At 34.1% G+C, this 21,696-nt stretch overlaps 2 protein-coding genes across 4 annotated transcripts; both read left to right on the top strand.

Annotated features, from left to right (window-relative positions):
* Positions 1-1,275: 1,275 nt before the first annotated feature.
* Positions 1,276-4,918, top strand: LOC124828016 (uncharacterized). 2 transcript variants are annotated; one of them, XM_047301220.2, is made up of 6 exons: positions 1,276-1,786; positions 2,913-3,039; positions 3,550-3,692; positions 3,811-3,870; positions 3,978-4,046; positions 4,527-4,918. In XM_047301220.2, the coding sequence occupies exons 1-6, from the start codon at positions 1,586-1,588 to the stop codon at positions 4,596-4,598; spliced, it is 672 nt and encodes a 223-aa protein (XP_047157176.1). In that variant the 5' UTR covers positions 1,276-1,585; the 3' UTR covers positions 4,599-4,918. The 2 variants fall into 2 exon arrangements, with proteins under 2 accessions (XP_047157176.1, XP_047157175.1); XM_047301219.2 differs by having other exon boundaries at positions 1,293-1,786; positions 3,808-3,870.
* A 5,147-nt stretch (positions 4,919-10,065) lies between these two features.
* LOC148204218 (uncharacterized) lies at positions 10,066-14,375 on the top strand. 2 transcript variants are annotated; one of them, XM_088107323.1, is made up of 6 exons: positions 10,066-10,475; positions 12,651-12,777; positions 13,086-13,225; positions 13,339-13,401; positions 13,503-13,571; positions 14,025-14,375. In XM_088107323.1, the coding sequence occupies exons 1-6, from the start codon at positions 10,275-10,277 to the stop codon at positions 14,055-14,057; spliced, it is 633 nt and encodes a 210-aa protein (XP_087963449.1). In that variant the 5' UTR covers positions 10,066-10,274; the 3' UTR covers positions 14,058-14,375. The 2 variants fall into 2 exon arrangements, with proteins under 2 accessions (XP_087963449.1, XP_087963448.1); XM_088107322.1 differs by having other exon boundaries at positions 10,068-10,475; positions 13,986-14,375.
* Positions 14,376-21,696: the final 7,321 nt, after the last annotated feature.

The raw sequence follows: 21,696 nt of genomic DNA, 5'->3' as shown, positions 1-21,696 counted from the left end.
ATGCCAAAATGCAGTGACTCACAACCAGGTAACCCTCACAAAACTTACCCTTGTTCCCCAATTCTTAGCATTATGCTTTATGCCAAGGGTGTCCCCTAAAAGATTTAATTCCTTTCTTTATTTTCAAATTTATTACCATCTTTATTATCTCTGCCAAAATCCAACGGTTGGATTTCTTCTAAATCCATCCACGGCTGCCATTGCTCCATCGTGGCGGGGAAAATGGCGGGAGGAAAACATACAACCTATGTAAAATTTAATAATAATTTAATTTAATAGTTTGATTATTTTTATGATGTTTGCTGTGGCTCTGTGGTATTGTGAAGAGAGAGAAGTGCGTTGGAATTTCCCGTGGTGGAATGGATAGGACAACACCGACGGCAGGTACAGAGTTCTGTGAAAGTGGGGCCCTCACGATGAATTTCGCGTGTCCGTTTACCTTCTCCCTTCTATTGCTACTGCTATTACGTACTTTCCTTCTTCCTTCCCTCCTCTTTTTATCTGTCGTTTTCTATTTATTAGCTATTTTCCACATTTCCAACAACATTTTTAAATGAAACATGATTAATTAGTGTAGAACTTGGAGCAACATATTTAAAAAAGGAAAAATAATTAAAAGAATAATAAGAAGAAAATTAACTTCATCATCCTTTTACAAAATTGCCCATACCCCATCTTATCCTATTTTTATTGTTGTTTTAATTAGGAAAGAAGCCTTGAACATTTGAACTCTATTAAGTTTTCTTTTGTTATCACATTCCTTTTATAACAGTAGATGTGTACATGAGTAGGTTTGCACATGACAAATCCATATTTTCTGCAATTGAAAGTTGACCAGAAATATCATCATAGTACTCCATGTTAATAACAGACAAAACATTATGTATCTAATAAGCAAATCTCCTTCACTGCTGATTACAATGGCAGCTACTGTTATGTTCTTGGGCTGCTCAGTTTTAAACAACGACGACTGAATTCTCCTTTCCAACGGTAAAATTTTCAAATTCACACACCAATTTCTTGTGGGGTAAAAATATATATCCATTAGTTGAGTAAAATTATGGAAATAGGAATAAAAAAAAAATCAGTAAATTCTGGAATTGAATGAAATTCACTGTTTTAATTTATTTTATAAATAAATGAAATTGAATGGTTATTTATTTGGTTAATAATTGATGTAAGGGGAAGAGTGTGGGAGAAATGTGAAGAGGAGTAACTCCTGAAAACCAAACCCACCATGATGTTCATGCCGTAACCTCGGCTATGTCCAAGCTCATGATTAAAGAGCCCACCCTCCATTGCTGACGTGGCGATATCTGATTCGGCCATTTCGTCTCGTCGGGATTCATACCAACACACCCAATTAACAATACCAGTCACTCTCACTCATTTTTCTCTCTCTTTCTTTCTCTTTCTCTCTCAACTTGTGTTTTTCCTCTATGCAGAATTTCCCCAATTTCTCCACTACCCTATCTCTTCTGCTCCTCAAACTCCCACATTCACACCCAGCAATGCACGATCTTCCGTACGAATGCAATTTTGATATTTAATTTCCGACTTTGCCCTTCTTACCGCTGAATTAGAAATGCTAGAGGCAATGGAAAGCTCAGTCAATGGTGGGTTCTCCCATTTGCAGAGCTGCGGAGACAGCAGCGAAGAGGAGTTATCGGTGCTGCCACGTCACACCAAAGTCGTGGTAACCGGAAATAACCGTACTAAATCGGTGCTCGTTGGTCTTCAAGGTGTTGTTAAGAAAGCCGTTGGTCTGGGAGGATGGCATTGGCTGGTGATTTTCTCTTTCCCATCAAAACTACACTGCGGATTTTTTATTTCTTTATTCTAATTTTGGTTACTAATGTCGTTTGTTTGCATTGTTGTGAAACTGCGTAGTTCTTCAAACCAATGTCTTATCCCGGTCAATTTTGGTATTTTCTGGTTTTTTATTCCGTCGCTCGTTTGATTCTGCTCAAATTTAATCGCTTTCAAGCCCTACCTTTGGTGGTGTCTTATTATTTTCGAAAACTAGTCAGACGGGTTTTATGTTAATCCGTTCTGAAACCTACTGCTTGATTTGTTTTCTCAATCATTGACTTGACTTTTAATTTATACTTTCAAATGCTGGGTTCTTTGTGTTGCGGTTTGGATAGTTTTTGTCCTCTTATATGTGTTTTGAGTCGCAATTCTGAATCATTACTAGTGGGTATTCGATGCATGTCTTTCATCGCCACCGGATCTGGTGTTTTATGGGCTGCTTTACAAGGAACAGCTACTGGTTGGGTCTTTCAATTGCTTTTATTTATTGGCGAAAGTAAATGAAATTTCCATTGCTATGGTTTGTGGTATTGATTGATATTGATAATTTGAGGTCAGAGCTAAGAATGAATAATTTATGCCATTGTTTTCTATTTATGAAAACCTTTTTTTTTAGTTTTCTAAACTGACTATGATTTTCTATTTGGGATTGTTAATTTTGTTGCATCTTCTTCTTCTACTTCTTCTTCTTCCGGGAGATAAAGTACATAATTACTGTTCTGGGCTTATGCTTGTATTAAAATTATGCTATTGATAGTCATTGAATCATAGACGCCTTTTGTTCTTTTCATTCCGGCGAGAGAGTAATTGTTTTTCTTCCATCAGAATCCGTGGTGTATTTTCTCTAAAGATTTAATCTTCCACTGATTCGCAATTGTTTCTTTTTTCCCCGATATCCCCTTTTAATTCCTTTGTTTGTATACACATAACTGAATGATTACGTGAACAATTTGCATTCAAATCAAGCTAGTCTGGGGGCCTTCTTCTATGATATTTAAATTTAAACAATATTTTATTATCGAAACCGGGTTAGCAGTTGCTGTTAGACGATTATTTTAAGCTGTTCTGAAATTTTCTGAATTTTTTATACACAAATGCAGGTTCTTACCAATGGTATTGAAGTGAAGTTACAAAGAAATGCCCTCAGTGTAATTGAAGCACCCACGGGTAATGAGGAAGATGATGAACTGGAATTTGAAAATATGCAGTGGAATGGATCTGATATGGGTGAGTCTACACTTTACAGTTATTAATCATCTTCTTCGCTTTCTGCTACTGGTATTATTTAGAAACATCCTCTTCAGTTTTGAGGAAACGAGATAAAATATCTTAGCCCTTAATAATATTTAACGTATAAAAAAATGGAATATATGTATTGAGTGGCAAGATTTACAAACTGCCCTCTCCTGTTTTTATCAACTTTCAGTGATCCATGTTCGGTGTTTTGATCAAGCATTGAACCTTCCATGTTTAATGGGGTTGCCATTGTGTTTTTTGCTACACTGAAAGTAGGCATAAATGGGAGATGCTGTGATATTTTTTTGCTAATTTATTGTTGTTTTGGCATTCATATCCGCGCGTTTCCAAAGTGGTAGAGGTTGGTAACATTGGATCCGTTATGTCTTCTCCTTTTGCTTTTACTATCTCTAAAGTTCTGGTGTCTTACTTTAATCCTGGTAGACCCCTCCACTTTTCTATTTTTTATTTTGTAAAATTGTGCTTTGTTTGATTTATCAGCATCGGACGACACACAGAAGTCCCACAAACCGAGGCACAGAATGCATAGAACATTGGGATCATCTCATCACAAGACCATGAGTAGGTCCTTCTCTGGCGATTCACACTCAAAGGGGTCCGTTTCTATGCCTCATGGGTCCGCGGTATATTAACTTTATTGTCTTTCTTAATTTGTTCCCCTCCCACTTACTATCGTACATTGTTCATTCTTTAGTATTTTATTTGTTAACGTTTTCTAAAATATTATATTTTCGATAGAAGGTGGACTTGAGCAAACTTGAAATGGCTGCATTGTGGAGATATTGGCGACATTTTAATCTTGTAAATTCCTTTGAACTAACTGTTTGGTTACTGTCTCTCGTAAAAGATAGTTTCGGCACTGTGTGTTTATGTCCCCGTTGTACTTACTCCTTGAAATGGATCTGTAGGTGGATGCGGTCCCAAACCCATCAAAAGAGCAGCTAGTAGACATTGTTCAGAGGCATTTCATGTCACAGGTATCTCAAAATTACTGATTGCATATTCGTTTGTCTTTGATAGTAATCGTTCAAATATTCTGTAATTCGTTCATGCAGTTTCATAGTGGTGAACTGCATATACGATCCTAATAACTTCCATAGCATGCTAATCCCCTATTATTAAATTTTGAAAATACGATTTTTTCTTATCTTTAAATTTCATGTCTAATATTGTTAATATATAGTGAATAATTATTATTTATTTAAAAAAATGTAGTACTTTATTTCTTAGATATAGTTTTAAGTCATGTGATTGAATTTGTTATTTTTTTTATCTCATCATACTGTAATTCTTACCAAGTGATGTATGTGACTTTGGTGCAAGTATGTCACCACACGAACAAAACAATGCCTTAAACATGCATGGTGTATGTGTATGTATATGCTCAAGTGTTTCTCTGTAAGTTTGACGAAGAACTTTATCACTATAGTCTGAAATTGATTTTGTGTTGTATGAAGCAAATAGACGAGTTGCAAGTGATCATGGGATTTGTCCAAGCTGCAAAGAGGCTCAAGACAGTGTGCAAATGAGATGAAATGAAGCGAGAAATGATATTTGAAAAGTTCAAGTATCTATGCTAACAAAGATAATGTATGTAATATCCACTTCCCATCGTATTATGCTATCGGTGATTTGTAACTTTCTGATATAGTAGAGTAGGTTAGTAATTTGAGGTTATAGAGGTTCTTACTCTTTTGTAGCCACCCCAGTTGTGTAGATATAAATGACATTGCAACTGGATCATAGGGAAGTCTCCCGGGCTTTCTTTTCAACTTGATTCAATGTATTGCTGATCTGGGAAGTGGGTTTTCAGAGACCTTAATGTATATATATTTTTAGTTTCTTTCAACTTTGATTTGTCATACACGAGTTCTTGTGTCGTCTATCATGTCCCGTGAAGTAGCATAGTGTATAGTTTGCGACCATCTTAAAGTGGCTGAAATTGTGGTTAACTAGCTTTAAACATTTGTGTGCTTTAAAAGGGAAACATACATTGTATATTCGAATTTATACTTAATTAATTGTGGTTGATATAATTTATTTGAAAAAGAGTAAATTTTCTTTTTTGTCTGTACTTAGTACTTGTATTTTTTGTTTTTACTTTTTATGAGATCTTTGTATTTTGGTTCTACTTTACGATTTAGTATTATATATAGAGAGAGTTTGTATAAATGAAATTTAATGGTGATCTGGCTACGTGAAAATTGTTAAAAATAAATGTGTTGTTATTACATGTAAATGATCTTTACTAATACAAAAACCCTTCGAGATTGTGACGACAGTATTTGTAATGTGCCTTTTGTGTTTTTCCCATTTTTTCCCTTTTACATCTTTATTCTTCTATCTTTCTTAGAGCACTGCATGTCGCTGGATTAGTTTACACTGTAAATAAATTCTAATTGACAAAATAATATAATTATCTTTTTTAAATTTATTCATAAAATAACTCGCTTAAATGAATATACTACACTGGATTAGTTTACACTGAAACAAAGGAAATATTTATAGTTTTTCTTTTGCAGTTGCTTTTCAATAGAAAACTCTCTGATGGTGCTGATTTTTACCTCGTGAGGAACAAATTGTTTTATTTTCATGTCAGTTTATTTAAAAGTTATTGGAAAATAGTGACAATTTTGTTTTAAGAAAATATCTGCTCCTGTTAAACTAAAATAAATCAAGTGCTTAGCATACAAAATGTGACATCAGATGAAATTTCAAACTGATTTATTATTTCTTTGATTCTAGGTATTATCATCTTTAATAATATACAGTTTTTTAAATCTGTTCTTTCATTAATATTATGATATTTATTTTAATTATTCAATATTTGAATAATTTAAATTCGTAATATGAAAACATGTTTGATCATCCGTAAGAAATGATATAAATAAATTTTTATACAAGAGTGAGCAATAAAAAAATGAATATAGGATGTGATTTATGTTTTACTGATATAGGTAGAAAGCATAGGAAGGTGTAGTTGTTTCTATAAAGGAGAAAGAGTGAAGTGGGTATGGGGAATCCTATTATCCTAAGCAAGTAATCCTTATCCAACAAAACCTAAAACGTACGAACTATAAACATAGCTCCTTCAAATTTGCAATTATGTTTCAACCTAATATGAATTTGACAGCACTGTGCCCACTGCGAAAGGAACCACGCTGTTCCCTACAGTTTCAAATTCGAAGATTCAAAACGGTCCGGTAATAGAGCCGTTACACTCAGTGACCCAATAGAAGAAAATAGGCGTGGTAGAAAAGAAGGTGAATTTTGGGTGAAAACGGTGGCGTTCCAGTGGGAGGAGGCAGCGTGTTACATCCCTTTCCCTCTTAAAAAAAATATCCATGTCTGCTTAATCACACTCTCCTCACCCAGTCAAAATCAATGGATTTTTGAATCAAAATGGGCCCCACAAACACATGCAAACCCAATACAACATGCTCTTTCTTTCAACCTTCTTTCCAAATCACACTCTTTCCCTCCTCATATCTCCTCTAAATTCTAAATTACTATTTTATTTTATTTTTCCTATCGTTTTAAATAAAATAATACCCTTATATATGTTTAATATCTAAATAACCACTTCTTTTTAATAAATCATACTCTTCTTCCTTATTTTAAATCAAAATACCACGCCACTTCTTATATAAAAATTGAAAATTAAAATTTTAAAAACAAAATTACAAATATATAAACAAAAAAAGTTGTACAGTTTATATATGATATTGTGTAAATTTCTTAAAATTATAAAATTTATAAATACTGTTTGCTAAAAATATAAGGGAGATCAATGTTTATTTAAAATCAAAGAAAATGTAGGTCTTAATTTACTACATATATTGTAGATGAGATTTTTAAAAAAAAAAACAAAACAAAAGGAAATATAATTTTCATTTTACATTGTCTTATTAAAGTTTGGTTTGTATTATTTTTCAATGATTGTTGTGGATTTATTCTTTTGACTGAATTTAACTAACCATTATTATAAATTTCCAATAAAACATTATTATTTGTATTTTGTAGCTAAATTAATAACTCTTTTGTCTGAATATAAACAATGTGTTGATCGAGAGTGAGATTATGTTAGTAAAATTCTTTCAAAAACTTGCATATTGTTGTTTAGCTTGATTATGATATGTCTTTATATTTTACAAAATTAACATTTTCGGCATCCAATTTTTTTTTCAGCATTAATTTAAATTTTTAATCATCAATAATTTTGGTAACTACTTCTTTTAAGCAATTTTAACTTTGTGATTCTTAATCGTCCGTAATTTTGTTCATTTTCTTATTTAATTATTTGATCTTCTCAATCCCTTTAACATGACACATTGAGATTGAAAAAAAAAACTATACACACAATTTTACTATAAAATTGAAATCGGTAATTTATGAAATATTATTTGACACTTGATCAATATCATTTAAAATTAAAACCCATCCAAAGTTAATAAATTGTGTCTAAAAAATCGAAAGCCAAAACCACAGATAATTAGAAGTTTAAGCAATAAAATTGTAAATAAATTAAAAATCATAATTACTGTTTTTAAGCTGTATGAAAGAAAAAACGATACTACAGTTACTCAGATACGGTGTTAAAACATTATTCAATATTCTTTAATTAAAATTTTCCTCTAAAAGACCACCCATAAATTTTTCTTTCGCGTAGAAAATGTATAAAGACATTTAATCTTAATCCAAGTTTATTTGGAAAATTCTGTTTAAATATATATTAAAATCAATATAATACATTTCTTAATGTATATACATTATTTATTATTATTTTAATTTAATCAAAGACAACACTTAAGCCTTGTTCTTTTGAGTAGATTTGAGAGAGTGGATTTGAGGGGATTTGAGAAGATTTGAAGATTAAATTTTTTTTCGTTTATTTGAGTGAATTTGGAGGTAAATAAGAGTGAATTTGGAAATAAAATTGGTGAGAATTAGTATATAATTGTATTGACGTGACAAATTAAAAAAATTTATTTCCAAATTCACTCTCATTTATCTCCAAATTCACTGAAATAAAAGACAAAAAAATTTATCTTCAAATCCTCTCAAATCCCCTCGAATCCACTCAAAAAAACAATACCTTAACAATGATCACCCTCGTAATATCTATAAGTGGTAAAACCAATAAATTCTCTTTTACGTGGATATGACTCTCGCCTCCTCTTATTTTATATCATAGTCCTTTAATATTATTTAAAGAAAAAATTATTTAATGTTTTACTATGTAATCGTAAATTAGTTATTTACTAAATTTCTTTATTTTTTTTACCTATTTCGTTTTCAATAGAAGTTAAAAATGAGAGTAAAGAAGAATATATAATCGAAAAATAATAGTTATAACATCTCAAAATTCAAAACAGTATAAAAAGACAAAATTCCTTCAAGAAAATGAGTGTTATATAATAACATATAATATAAAATTGAGTGAATATAATATAATATGTGATAAGAAAATTAGTGTAGACATATGTAATAGTGAATGTGTATAATATAATGTGCATGCTCATTTATTGCTCTGCTTCCCTTCTGTTATGGTGGGTCCTCTCCCATCACCACAATAGTCAATTTACGACAACAAAGTTTTCAAACAAATTATTACACCACCTACTTTTTCTTTTCTTTTTTTCTTTTTTAATAAATCGCCACTTACATTAAATACTTTTTCCTTATTAACCCACAAAATATATGATTTCAGCATATCTCTTTATTCTCTGCGCATAAATAAAAATATATAGCATATGCTCCCACACTTATGATATGGAACCATCAGTGTAAATAATAGCTAACTTTAATGTCATCTTTCTTTCCCTAAATAAAACATTTGACTAATATAGATTTGATTTATTAAAATTTATGCTTTATTTCCTAACTTATTTCACTCGCGTTGTTAAATAAACCAGAAAAACTTATAAAGATTATTCAACATGCATTCAATTTGAATTTAAATAAATAAAAATAATTATAGATATATTTATTTTACATTTAAATAAAGAAAAACAAGATGAAAATGTTTAAGATGTATTTTTAATTTGAATTGCATTAAAAAAAATTATAATATAATTCAAAATGGGCTGCCTGTTTAATGTAATACCGTTTAAGGATTAAATTTAAAGACAATCCAACTTTATAAAGTATTTTTTAAAAATAAAATCGTGAAATAAAAATATAAAATAACTAGACTATCAAGAGTCTTACACTCAATTTTGAAGACATCTATTAGTAAGAACATTCGATATCTCACAAAATTAATCTTCGTGTTTAGTCTAATTACAGCATTATAATATTTTGTTCTCTATAAAATAATTTTTAAAGGAGAGCGAGAATAATAAGTTATTGTCAATGCACTTAAAATTTATTGACGACAACCTCAGACTAGAACAAAACTCATATTCACACCCTACCGAAAATAACAGAGTATTCCTTCTAATAAAAAAATGTTAAATTGCAATATTTGTTTTAATTAAAGAATACAAAAAGGTATAAGTTGGAAGTGGTGGTTTATAAAAGGTAAATTGTTAAATTCCACATCATACATTCTATTAAATTCAATAATTTATATTCCATGCCAAGGAAATGCCTGTGAAAAATTAACAAATATAAATTATATACAATATTTTGCATGGATAATATTTATCTGAAGAGTTTGGTATACCAAGATTTCTGCATCTTTATTAAATGATTTTAATTTTAGACTTTTTTTTCCTCATTTGTTAAATAAAAAATTAGTAATTAGAAAAATAGTGATTCCCAGAAGAGAAAGTGTTTGGATAGTAAGGTAGAGTATTGAAATGGGAAGGAAACAGAGTAAGTCCTGAAAACCAAACCCACATCATGTTCATGCCGTAACCTCCCTCTCTCCAAGCGCATGATTGAAGAGTCCACCCTCTCTCCATGACGTGGCGCAATTTCGTTGGCCCATTTCCTCTCGTCGGGATTCATCCCAACACACCAATAAACAATATAGCAGTCACTCTCGCTCGTTTTTCTCTCTCTTTCTTTCTTTTTCTTTCTCTCTCTCTCCATCTGTGTTTTTCTCTCTGCAAAATTTCCCCAATTTCTCCACTACCCTATCTCTTCTGCTCCTCAAACTCCCACATTCGAACCCAGCAATGCACGATCTTCCGTACGAATGCAATTTTGATATTTGATATTTGATTTCCCACTTTGCCCTTTTCACCGCCCAATTGGAAATGCTAGAGGCAATGGAAAGCTCAGTCAATGGTGCCTTCTCCCATTTGCAGAGCTGCGGAGACAGCAGTGAAGAGGAGTTATCGGTGCTGCCACGTCACACCAAAGTCGTGGTAACCGGAAATAACCGTACCAAATCGGTGCTCGTTGGTCTTCAAGGTGTTGTCAAGAAAGCCGTTGGTCTGGGAGGATGGCATTGGCTGGTAATTTTCTCTTTCTCATCAAAACCACACTGCGGATTTTTTATTTCTTTATTCTAATTTTAGTCGCTAATGTCGTTTGTTTGCATTGCTGCGAAACCGTGTTTTTCTTCTAACCAATGACCTCTGTCGGTCAATTTTGGTAGCTTCTGTTTTATTATTTCGTCACGCGGCTAATTCTGCTCTAATTTAATTACCCTGAACTCCCTGTTGCTTCAAGGTGTCTACTGCGTGATTGTTATCTGATTTATTCACTCGGTTGTTTTAATTCAAAATTTCGAATGTCCGGGTTCTTCGTGTTACAACTTGATTAGGTTTTGTTCGATTGTGCATGATTTGAGACATCATTCTGAATTACTAATTGTGGGTATCCATTGCATGCCTTTCTTCGTTGCTGGATCTGCTGTTTTATGAAGTGCTCTTTGAGGATCAGTAGTTAATTGGGTCTTCTGTTTGCTCCTTTTTCATTGACGGAAGTAAATTATATGATCCTTGCTCTGGTTTTTGTGTTACTAATTCGATGTCTTAGCTCTGAATTATGCTTGGATTAAGGTTATGCTATTAATAAAATAGTTGAATCTAAACTCCGATCAGAATCAGAGCTATTCTTTGAAGGTCCAATCATACAAATATTTTTATTTGTGTCTTCCCCCAATTTCGCCTTTCTGATCTTTTTATGCCTGTTTATGAAATTACTGATTATATTTCATGATCAATTTTCATTGAAATCAAACTACTATCGGGGCTTTCTTCAGGGAGATTTGAATTTGACTGTAGTTTTAAAGCTTGGATTGTATGAAACCAGGCTGGTGTTAGAGATGACAATAGACAGGATCTGGACAAGGTACTGCTGAAAAAACCCAATCATCGAACTTGATGACTAAAAGCTTTAATCTCCATTTTCATCCCAACCTAATATCCATGCAACGTAAATGAATTAAAAGAAATTTCAACTGAATGAGTTACTATAACTAAATTGATAATTCTTAATTCATTCAAACATAGTCCTAAAGCATCCAAACATCGGTAAGAATAATTACAGAACTTTGGAAGCATAACTTTAAAGTATCCAAACATAAATCTAACAATAGACTCCTATAACAGCTGCTTTTGTAAACTTTGACATCGTGTTCTATCACTCTCCAGAATTTAAAAAATAAATTATTCGTTTCCTCCTCTTTAGTAGATATAGAGAACGTGTCTTTAACATTACTGGAGAAGAAAAAATTGATCCTAATTAATGTAGAAAAACGATTTAAACCTGTCTTCATTATAGGATTAAAAGTAAGCACATTTCATATAATACATCTTATGCAAAATTAATTATGCTTTCACTTTTAATCTAAAATATCTAATTATTATCCCAAGTCAATGACTTAATTGATACACATCAATACATATCCTTCCCCGTTGGAGTGACGTATATTTCCTTGTCCGGGAACCATTTTGTTTGTCAGCTTAGCTCTCGCACTTACATAAATAAGTAATCTTAAAAATATTATTATAAAATATTTATTTTGTTATTCCTTATATGTGATTAAATTTGAGTTCGTGTTTTAATAGTGTAATATTTTTTTACCATGCCTTATTTTCTTCCTGGGGTATCAAATTTTGTTATAAACACTATCTTTTAGATGTTTTTTAATTCATTTTAACGAATTTAAACTATTCACATTTTTTGGTTTATATAACGGAATTTTCTTATAATATATATGATATACTCGTTTTGTATATGCGTACAAATTTAAGAATATAGCTTATCTAAATCACACATAAAAACAATTGTATTTAAATAAAAGAATAAATAGTTTTACAGTTACTCAATCACAGAGTACCATCTATGTTAAGTTTGTTAGGTTTTAAAGGTCTTATGAAGGGAGACTTGGAATTATATGGCAGTGTAAAAAAAAATTTATATTAGTAAGTTTGTGCCTGATCATTAAACTCTTGAAATAATATATGTGTGTATGTGTGATAATTTTTAAGTAATTATATTAAATGGGTGCGAGTGTAAAGTGATATGAGTCCTATAACACCCATATTCGTCGCTGAATTTTTGAGTAAATCCTCTCTGTTACAGATATTTTGCAGTTCCTATAGGTTCAAGATAGAATTTTAAACCCTAAACACCCATACGATTATTTTACAGTGTTCTTAACTGGCATAAAAAAAATGCAGGTTCTTACAAATGGTATTGAAGTGAAACTACAGAGGAATGCTCTTAGCGTTATTGAAGCACCCACGGGTAATGAGGAAGATGATGACCTTGAATTTGAGAATATGCAGTGGAATGGATCTGATATGGGTGAGTACTTTACAGTTTTTAATTGTCTTGCCTCTGACAGTTACTGGTATTGTGTGCTAATTGTGTGTGCACCCGACACTGAAAGTAGACAAATTTTGGAATGCTGTGGTATTTTTATTAATTAATTGTTGTTTTGGCGTCCATATTCGTGGGCTTCCAAAGTGGGAAGAGGTTGGTAACATTGGATCCATTGTCTTCTGGTTTTGCTTTTGTTATCTCTGAAGTTCTAGTGTTCTGCTTTAATCTCCAATGACCCCACCACTTTATAGTTTTCCTATTTATGTTGTGATCTTTTTTTGATTTCTCAGCATCCGACGACACACAGAAGTCCCACAAATCGAGACACAGAATGCATAGAACATTGGGATCATCTCACAAGACAATGAGTAGGTCCTTCTCTGGCGATTCACACTCGAAGGGGTCCGTTTCTATGCCTCATGGGTCCACGGTATATAAACCTTATTTTTTTTCTTAAATCTTTTCGTTCCCACTGACATAGTCAATGATCTAGTTATTAGTTAGTGTTCTATTTATTGACATTATGTTGAAATCTTTCTGTAGAAGGTGGACTTGAGCAAACTTGAAATGGCTGCATTGTGGAGATATTGGCGACATTTTAATCTTGTAAATTTTTTGAACTATCCGCGTTGTTACTTTGTTCCACAGAAGATTATTTTAGCGGCGTGTTTGTGTCCCCTTTGTACTTACTTGAAATGGATCTGTAGGTGGACGCGGTCCCAAACCCATCAAAAGAGCAGCTAGTGGACATTGTTCAGAGGCATTTCATGTCGCAGGTATCTGATAATTGCTGATTGCATTTTCGTTTTTCTTTGATGCTAATTGTTCAAATATTATATGCTGCATAAATTAAGATTTTAAGTGGTGAATTTCATGTCTGATTGCAATCTCTCCGAGAGCAGGCTAATCTCTATTAGCAAATGATAAAAAAAATTATTCTTTCTAATCTTTGAGGAACAAAATTGGAATGAAAGGAATATTCTTGTTATAAACAAGCAGTTAATTATTATACTATATTCTTTGATTGTGCAGTGTTTTGAGTAATGTAAACCTAACTTGTTATAGCTTTGTAAATAACTATTACCAAACAAAGAAGAATTGGGTTTAAATGTATGTGAAGTGTTTGGGAAAGATTGATGAAGAAGGAGAATTTAGCTGGTAGTCTGAAGCTGTGTTTGTTTTTTGTGAAGCAAATTGACGAGTTGCAGGTGATTGTGGGATTTGTCCAGGCTGCAAAGAGGCTGAAGACTGTATGCAAATGAGATGGAATGATGCTCGAAATGATGTTTGATAAGTTAAACTGTCTATGCTAACAAAGATAATGTATGTAATATCCACTTCCCTTCGAATTATGTAACATATTTATCGGTAACTTTTAATATTCTGATATAGTAGTAGGTTAGTAGTTTGAGGTTATAGAGGTTCTTACTCTTTTGTAGCCACCCAGTTGTGTAGATATGTATGACATTGCAACTGGAACGTAGGGAAGTCTCCACGGCTTTCTTTTCATTCACTGTATTGCTGACCTGGGAAGTGGTTTTCAGAGACCTTAATGTATATATTCTTTCACTTTCTCTCAACTTTCTTTTATTCGTTTTACATCACTTCTCCTGTGGATCCAGTTTGGATTTTGTGCTACCTCGAACGTGCGTTGAGAAGAAATTAGAAACAGTGTTCCATTGTTTTACTGAATGTTTTATTTCTCAATGGATGTTGTTGGCGGAATTCTGGAAATATATTTTAGATATAAAGAATTTATATATTGATGTACTTTACATATAGAGAATATCAAATATTAAAATCTTAATCCTATTCAAAATATATTTTAAGCAACAATATGCCTGTTTGGATTTACATTGGTTTACTTTTAAAATCACGTCTTTTTCACTTGAAGTCAAAAGCTTCCTTGTTATTGGCATCAATTTGCGCGTCAAAAACACAAGTTCATGTAACGCGGACGCAAAATTAAACATCACAGATGCCAGTTTTTTTCTTTTACGTTTCTCTCTCTTCTCTTATTTTAGTCTCATTTTCTTAGGGTTACGAGTGGTTTACACTGAGTAGACTTCCATCTAGATTCCATTGAATTAAGTTTGACATTTCTGGTGTGGCAACCCTACTATAATTGAGTTGAATAATCAATTTCAATAATTGAAAAACATTTTACACCTTCACTCTTAACAGAAAAATTTTCAAAATTAACAATTTAAATATTTTTTCATATTTTCAGGCTAACAACAATGTTTGCAATATATATGTATTATATATATATATATATATATATTATATTATATATATATATATATATATATATATATATATATATATATATACAACTCATTCAATGTAATTCAAATAGATTATGTAAATAATAATAGTGATTATGAATGTATGTGTATGAATGTTTAATCACAATACTCATACGACAATATTTATACGAACTATAAGATTGTTTTTTAATACGTTTTCTTACTATTTTATCTTTAAATTTATGATAATTTGTTTACTTATTAAAATAAATAATAAACATCAATAATAGTTGTTGATAATAATTTAACTATTTTTGGAAGTAATTATGAAAAATAAATTCTTATTTTAATTAGTACTGTGTATGCATATTTATTTAAAAATTAAAAATAAGACAAACAAGAAAAATTAAGATAATTATTTTTATACGTATTCAGTCATAATTTTACTTTTTTATATTTTACTAAATTTTAATTATAATAATTATATTCATTGAATTTATTATCCTAAAAGTATGTGACATTAAGTTGCAAAGCACATGTGTTTCTATCAACTGAAACAGATTTCCGAGGTTTAGAAGTCTAAACTCAATGTAGTTATAATTTGATGCACAAAATGAAGTTCGAAACAACCCAAAAAAGTATAATTAGTGTGTTTTGGGTTGAGTGGAGTTAATAATTAATCACAATCCGCTTACACCCTTTACTTTTTCCTTAATTTTTTATTTATTAGTTTTTTTCTCTCCTCTTTCTTTTATCTCCCTCTTCAGTGTCTCCTTTGTATGAATACTTACGAAAAAAAATTAATATATGTATAGTATGAAATATTAACCGAGCGGTTACAAACAACCAACCGGATATTTAGGTAATCTGTTTATATCTTATTCTGTTTATATTTTATTGGGCTTATATTAGCTCAAGATCCATGAGGAAAATAATAAATACAAAGCTAGGGCCAAGAGCCAGGTACGTTCCACTTACGCATTATTTACTCTACGCTACTCTCAAATATTCAATAATGATAATCATTCACTAAATATTCAAACAAGAGCCGAGGCTCTTCAAATCACACGCCTAACTTGGGCGTCGGAGTACCTTTTGCAGGTACATCCCCCTCGTCAAGAAGGAGACCGATCGGTTTGCGCCAACACCGATCGGCCAACAGGAGGAGTTTGGAAGCGAGCGAGCGGCCCAGACGCGTCAGCAGGTTAGTCTCTCGGTCCCTAAAAGTATCTACCGAAACATTTTGGCGCCCACCGTGGGGCCGAGCGTCAAACCCAATGATGACCACGAGGAGCATGGAGGAACAACAAAGCACCAGAAAGATTATTAGAAACCACAAGAAACCAAGACGAGCGTTCGGTCTCGACATCACTATTTCGGATCAACACGAGAAACTTTCGACAAAGTAAAAACTACAGTAGATGAATCATCATCTCTACGTGAGACGTCGTCAACAAGATAAGTATTTTTTGAAATATGAATATTTCATAAAATATCTAATTGATAATAGATATTATAACAACTATTTTTATGTTAAATATATAGTATAATCCATAATATATTATATGATATATGATATATTATATATAATATAGCATATAACTATAAATATAGTTATCTAATTATTATAACCGAAATATTTTCTAGCATGATTAAAATAGTCAAAGAAATTGTTGTGTGAGAGATAAGTATCAATAGCAATATTATAAAATCTCAAGACGGTTTTGATACCTTGTTTATTATCTATGTGATTTATTCGGTGCAATTCATAATATCTGGTAACCGAATCATTTATTATACGGTCATATACCATAATATATATCATCATGAGAATTTCAGCAATGAACATCTTGAAGAAATATATATCAAAATCCACGCCATCAATTATGCAAGTGCATACTAAGATCTAGTCATAAACGGACTTCATGGAATTCAATTAACGAAGGGGAAGTCTCCTATTACAAACACCGATTGCCAATTTCGTCAGCAAAGTTCATAATTAACGATCAAGTCAGGGACCGAGCGGTAAATCCCTCTCGGGAGAGAGGTAAAGCCCTCTCGAAGACGAACGGTAAATCCCGTTCACTAGGAAACACTCCTAGATCAAAGCAGAGGTAAAACCCTCTCAAAGCCGAACGGTAAAGCCCGTTCCCTAGGAAGCACTCCTAGGTCGAAGACCGAGCGGTAAATCCCCCTCGGGAGAGAGGTAAAGCCCTCTCAAAGACGAACGGTAAATCCCGTTCACTAGGAAACAATCCTAGCTCAAAACAGAGGTAAAACCCTCTCAAAGCCGAACGGTAAAGCCCGTTCCCTAGGAAGCACTCCTAGGTCGAAGACCGAGCGGTAAATCCCCCTCGGGAGAGAGGTAAAGCCCACTCAAAGACGAACGGTAAATCCCGTTCACTAGGAAACAATCCTAGCTCAAAACAGAGGTAAAACCCTCTCAAAGCCGAACGGTAAAGCCCGTTCCCTAGGAAGCACTCCTAGGTCGAAGACCGAGCGGTAAATCCCCCTCGGGAGAGAGGTAAAGCCCTCTCAAAGACGAACGGTAAATCCCGTTCACTAGGAAACAATCCTAGCTCAAAACAGAGGTAAAACCCTCTCAAAGCCGAACGGTAAAGCCCGTTCCCTAGGAAGCACTCCTAGGTCGAAGACCGAGCGGTAAATCCCCCTCGGGAGAGAGGTAAAGCCCTCTCAAAGACGAACGGTAAATCCCGTTCACTAGGAAACAATCCTAGCTCAAAAATGAGGTAAAACCCTCTCAAAGCCGAACGGTAAAGCCCGTTCCCTGGGAAGCACTCCTAGGTCGAAGACCGAGCGGTAAATCCCTCTCGGTTCATGTTGAAGGACGAGCGGTAAAACGCCATCGGTCTGTCTTTACATGGAGAAAGTTCTAAAAAGAACTCTCTTCAACCACCGACAAGAGCGGCAGAAGCTCACCAATACCACAAACACACCCTCCCTCAAACTCATAAGTCCTATAGTTAACCACGGCTAAAGCCAAACGCTTAACTCGGACTTGGGGGCATAATGTATAGTATGAAATATTAACCGAGCGGTTACAAACAACCAACCGGATATTTAGGTAATCTGTTTATATCTTATTCTGTCGAAGGTCGAGAGGTAAATCCCTCTCGGTTGATGTTGAAGGTCGAGAGGTAAATCCCTCTCGGTTAATGTGGAAGGTCGAGAGGTAAATCCCTCTCGGTTAATGTCGAAGGTCGAGAGGTAAACCCCTCTCGGTTAAAGTCGAAGGTCGAGAGGTAAACCCCTCTCGGTTAAAGTCGAAGGTCGAGAGGTAAACCCCTCTCGATTAAAGTCGAAGGTCGAGAGGTCCCTCTCGGTTAAAGTCGAAGGTCGAGAGGTAAATCCCTCTCGGTTAAAGTCGAAGGTCGAGAGGTAAACCCCTCTCGGTTAAAGTCGAAGGTCGAGAGGTAAACCCCTCTCGGTTAAAGTCGAAGGTCGAGAGGTAAATCCCTCTCGGTTAAAGTCGAAGGTCGAGAGGTAAACCCCTCTCGGTTAAAGTCGAAGGTCGAGAGGTAAACCCCTCTCGGTTAAAGTCGAAGGTCGAGAGGTAAACCCCTCTCGATTAAAGTCGAAGGTCGAGAGGTAAATCCCTCTCGGTTAAAGTAGAAGGTCGAGAGGTAAAGCCCTCTCGGTTAATGTCGAAGGTCGAGAGGTAAACCCCTCTCGGTTAAAGACGAAGGTCGAGAGGTAAACCCCTCTCGATTAAAGTCGAAGGTCGAGAGGTAAATCCCTCTCGGTTAAAGTAGAAGGTCGAGAGGTAAAGCCCTCTCGGTTAATGTCGAAGACCGAGAGGTAAACTCCTCTCGGTTCCTGTTGAAGGACGAGCTATAAATCCAGCTCGGTTAGTGTCGATCGTCGAGCGTCGATCGTCGAGCGGTAAAACCCGCTCGCTTATTGTCGAAGACCGAGAGGTAAACTCCTCTCAGTACCTGTTGAAGGACGAGCTCTAAATCCAGCTCGGTTAGTGTCAATCGTCGAGCGGTAAAATCCGCTCGCTTATTGTCGAAGACCGAGAGGTAAAATTCCTCTCGGTTCCTGTTGAAGGGCGAGAGGTAAATTCCTCTCGGTTCATGTTGAAGGACGAGCGGTAAAACGCCATCGGTCTGTCTTTACATGGAGAAAGTTCTAAAAAGAACTCTCTTCAACCACCGACAAGAGCGGCAGAAGCTCACCAATACCACAAACACACCCTCCCTCAAACTCATAAGTCCTATAGTTAACCACGGCTAAAGCCAAACGCTTAACTCGGACTTGGGGGGCATAATGTATAGTATGAAATATTAACCGAGCGGTTACAAACAACCAACCGGATATTTAGGTAATCTGTTTATATCTTATTCTGTTTATATTTTATTGGGCTTATATTAGCTCAAGATCCATGAGGAAAATAATAAATACAAAGCTAGGGCCAAGAGCCAGGTACGTTCCACTTACGCATTATTTACTCTACGCTACTCTCAAATATTCAATAATGATAATCATTCACTAAATATTCAAACAAGAGCCGAGGCTCTTCAAATCACACGCCTAACTTGGGCGTCGGAGTACCTTTTGCAGGTACATCCCCCTCGTCAAGAAGGAGACCGATCGGTTTGCGCCAACACCGATCGGCCAACAGGAGGAGTTTGGAAGCGAGCGAGCGGCCCAGACGCGTCAGCAGGTTAGTCTCTCGGTCCCTAAAAGTATCTACCGAAACAATATATATTTTCAAAATCATCAATTATTAATTAATTTTAAATCAACAAATTGTTAAAAAACGACTAATGTTGTTTTCCATAAAATCTAACGTAAAAAAAATTATTTCAAAATATCAAACAAATAAATAAAAATTATTTACATAAAGATATACAAATTTATTATTTTAAGATTTTGAATTAAAAATATCTTAATATTTTATATCAGTTAAATCCATATCTCATCATTACTGAATCCCACGCTAATCTCTTAAAAGAAACTCATGACAAAAACTAAAGCTAAAATTTTGAAAAAGTTAAATTGACTTGTTCAATTCAAAATTTTAAAATTGTTCATTCAAACCTAACGTACTATTTGGTAATAAACAACAAGTGCATGTAAGATAGAGTTGATAAAAATAGTAAAAAATAAATGTAAATAAAGAGAAGTAGGTAAGAAATTGAGTAAGAAAGGGAAATGTGATAGTGGGTGTGGGGTCAGAGAGCGGCGAAGCACTGAAGAGAGCTTTTAGAGAAAATTGAATTTCAATTTCAATTTCAATTTCAATATCTGCCTTCACTTAACACCAAACATATCAGACACGCCAATAAAGGTTGTTGGTCGGTTGGTGCTTTCTTTGACATTCATTATCGAAACCTTATTATTAAAACCATTCTTCAAAACTCTTCAAAATCCACAAATTGCTGTTTTAACTAACTCATTTTAACTCTCTTCTTTGACCCTTTGCCTCTATAAGTACACCATTTGTCTCTATTATTCATTATAACACTTTTTTTATGAGTGGTCTTAGTGACAAACAATTCAAGAAGAAACGAAAATTAATATGAGTAACTTTCGAGTGTGGTTTGTGTTTCTTTTGGCTTTGTCGCTCTCCAATTCATGTGCTCTTGTCTACTCTCACCATGCTGCATACAAGCCTGACTGCTACCACCCCACACCTCCAAACCATAGGCATCGTAAAACTCTACCACCGCCACCGTTGTGGTTGTCGCCGCCGCCACCGGCCGCGTTTTATTTCTTTTCTCCACCACCTCCCAGTCCTCCTTATTTTCATCGAAGGCATGTGGGACAGGACACAAAACACGTGGCCCCACCAAGGCTTCGGGTGCTTTGATTTGACATCGGATACCACTGGGTGCTTCATCGAGCATATGTGGGAAAAAAATCGCTTGTTGTTGTGATAGTGGCTTGAATTAATTGTCTTGAACTCTCGTCTCCTTTGTCTTTTTCTGTTCTTGAAGAACACATTACTCCTTGGTTGTAAGCTTTGGTTTTGTTGTTAATGTGGAAGTGGTTGAACTTCTTGATTTGTGGTGAAAATGTTGGCCTTCTTACGTCGTTATTAAGCTTGGTTAAATATCAGAATGGTGAAATTTAACTCTGAATTTACTTTGACAAAAAAAAAATTATTATTATATGTTTATGCTGAATGGGACTTGAAAAAACTTTTGCTGCCTCCGCTCGGAAACACTCCTGCTATACCGATCCGTCCTTCAACCTCACCGCCTTCCTGAATCTCGCTCTCTCAATCTCGAAATGGGGGTGATCTGCGGAAAAACACTTCGACGCTCAAGTCAGAATTTGTCTTTTCAAGCCTATCGAATTGTAGTAAAAAACAGAGAGTTTACCTTCTCCATAGATTGTTTTTTATATGATTTCAGATAATATTACACATTAATTTACCTCTTAATGTCGTTCAATGCTGACCTTAACTACTCCAACAATGACCGTTACCTCATTAATTACGCATTGATGAGCATTCAAACGCTGTCTCTAGCAAACGGCTCGCAAGGCCCGATCGGACATACTAGACTTGTTCCCACATACTCAGTATTATCTAAACACTCCCGATCGGTCAATCCTACTCGGTAGTAACATTATACATGACTAGTACTAAGTTGTCATGACTTTATAACACTTTTTGTTGTTA

This window comes from Vigna umbellata, chromosome 2 (assembly GCF_029865625.1).
Source record: "Vigna umbellata cultivar VRB3 chromosome 2, Vumbellata_1.0, whole genome shotgun sequence".
NCBI lineage: Eukaryota > Viridiplantae > Streptophyta > Magnoliopsida > Fabales > Fabaceae > Vigna > Vigna umbellata.
Note: the sequence above shows the minus strand (reverse complement) of the source record. Positions and strands in the feature narration are given on the sequence as shown.

Bases quoted from the DNA above. Each gene is read 5' to 3' on its own strand.
- LOC124828016 (XM_047301219.2), top strand. From the start codon at position 1,586: ATGCTAGAGGCAATGGAAAGCTCAGTCAATGGTGGGTTCTCCCATTTG. The intron at 3,040-3,549 runs GTGAGTCTACAC...TTGATTTATCAG, and splicing joins GTGGAATGGATCTGATATGG to CATCGGACGACACACAGAAG. The intron at 3,871-3,977 runs GTAAATTCCTTT...ATGGATCTGTAG, and splicing joins ATTGGCGACATTTTAATCTT to GTGGATGCGGTCCCAAACCC.
- LOC148204218 (XM_088107322.1), top strand. From the start codon at position 10,275: ATGCTAGAGGCAATGGAAAGCTCAGTCAATGGTGCCTTCTCCCATTTG. The intron at 10,476-12,650 runs GTAATTTTCTCT...AAAAAAATGCAG, and splicing joins TGGGAGGATGGCATTGGCTG to GTTCTTACAAATGGTATTGA. The intron at 13,226-13,338 runs GTATATAAACCT...ATCTTTCTGTAG, and splicing joins CTATGCCTCATGGGTCCACG to AAGGTGGACTTGAGCAAACT.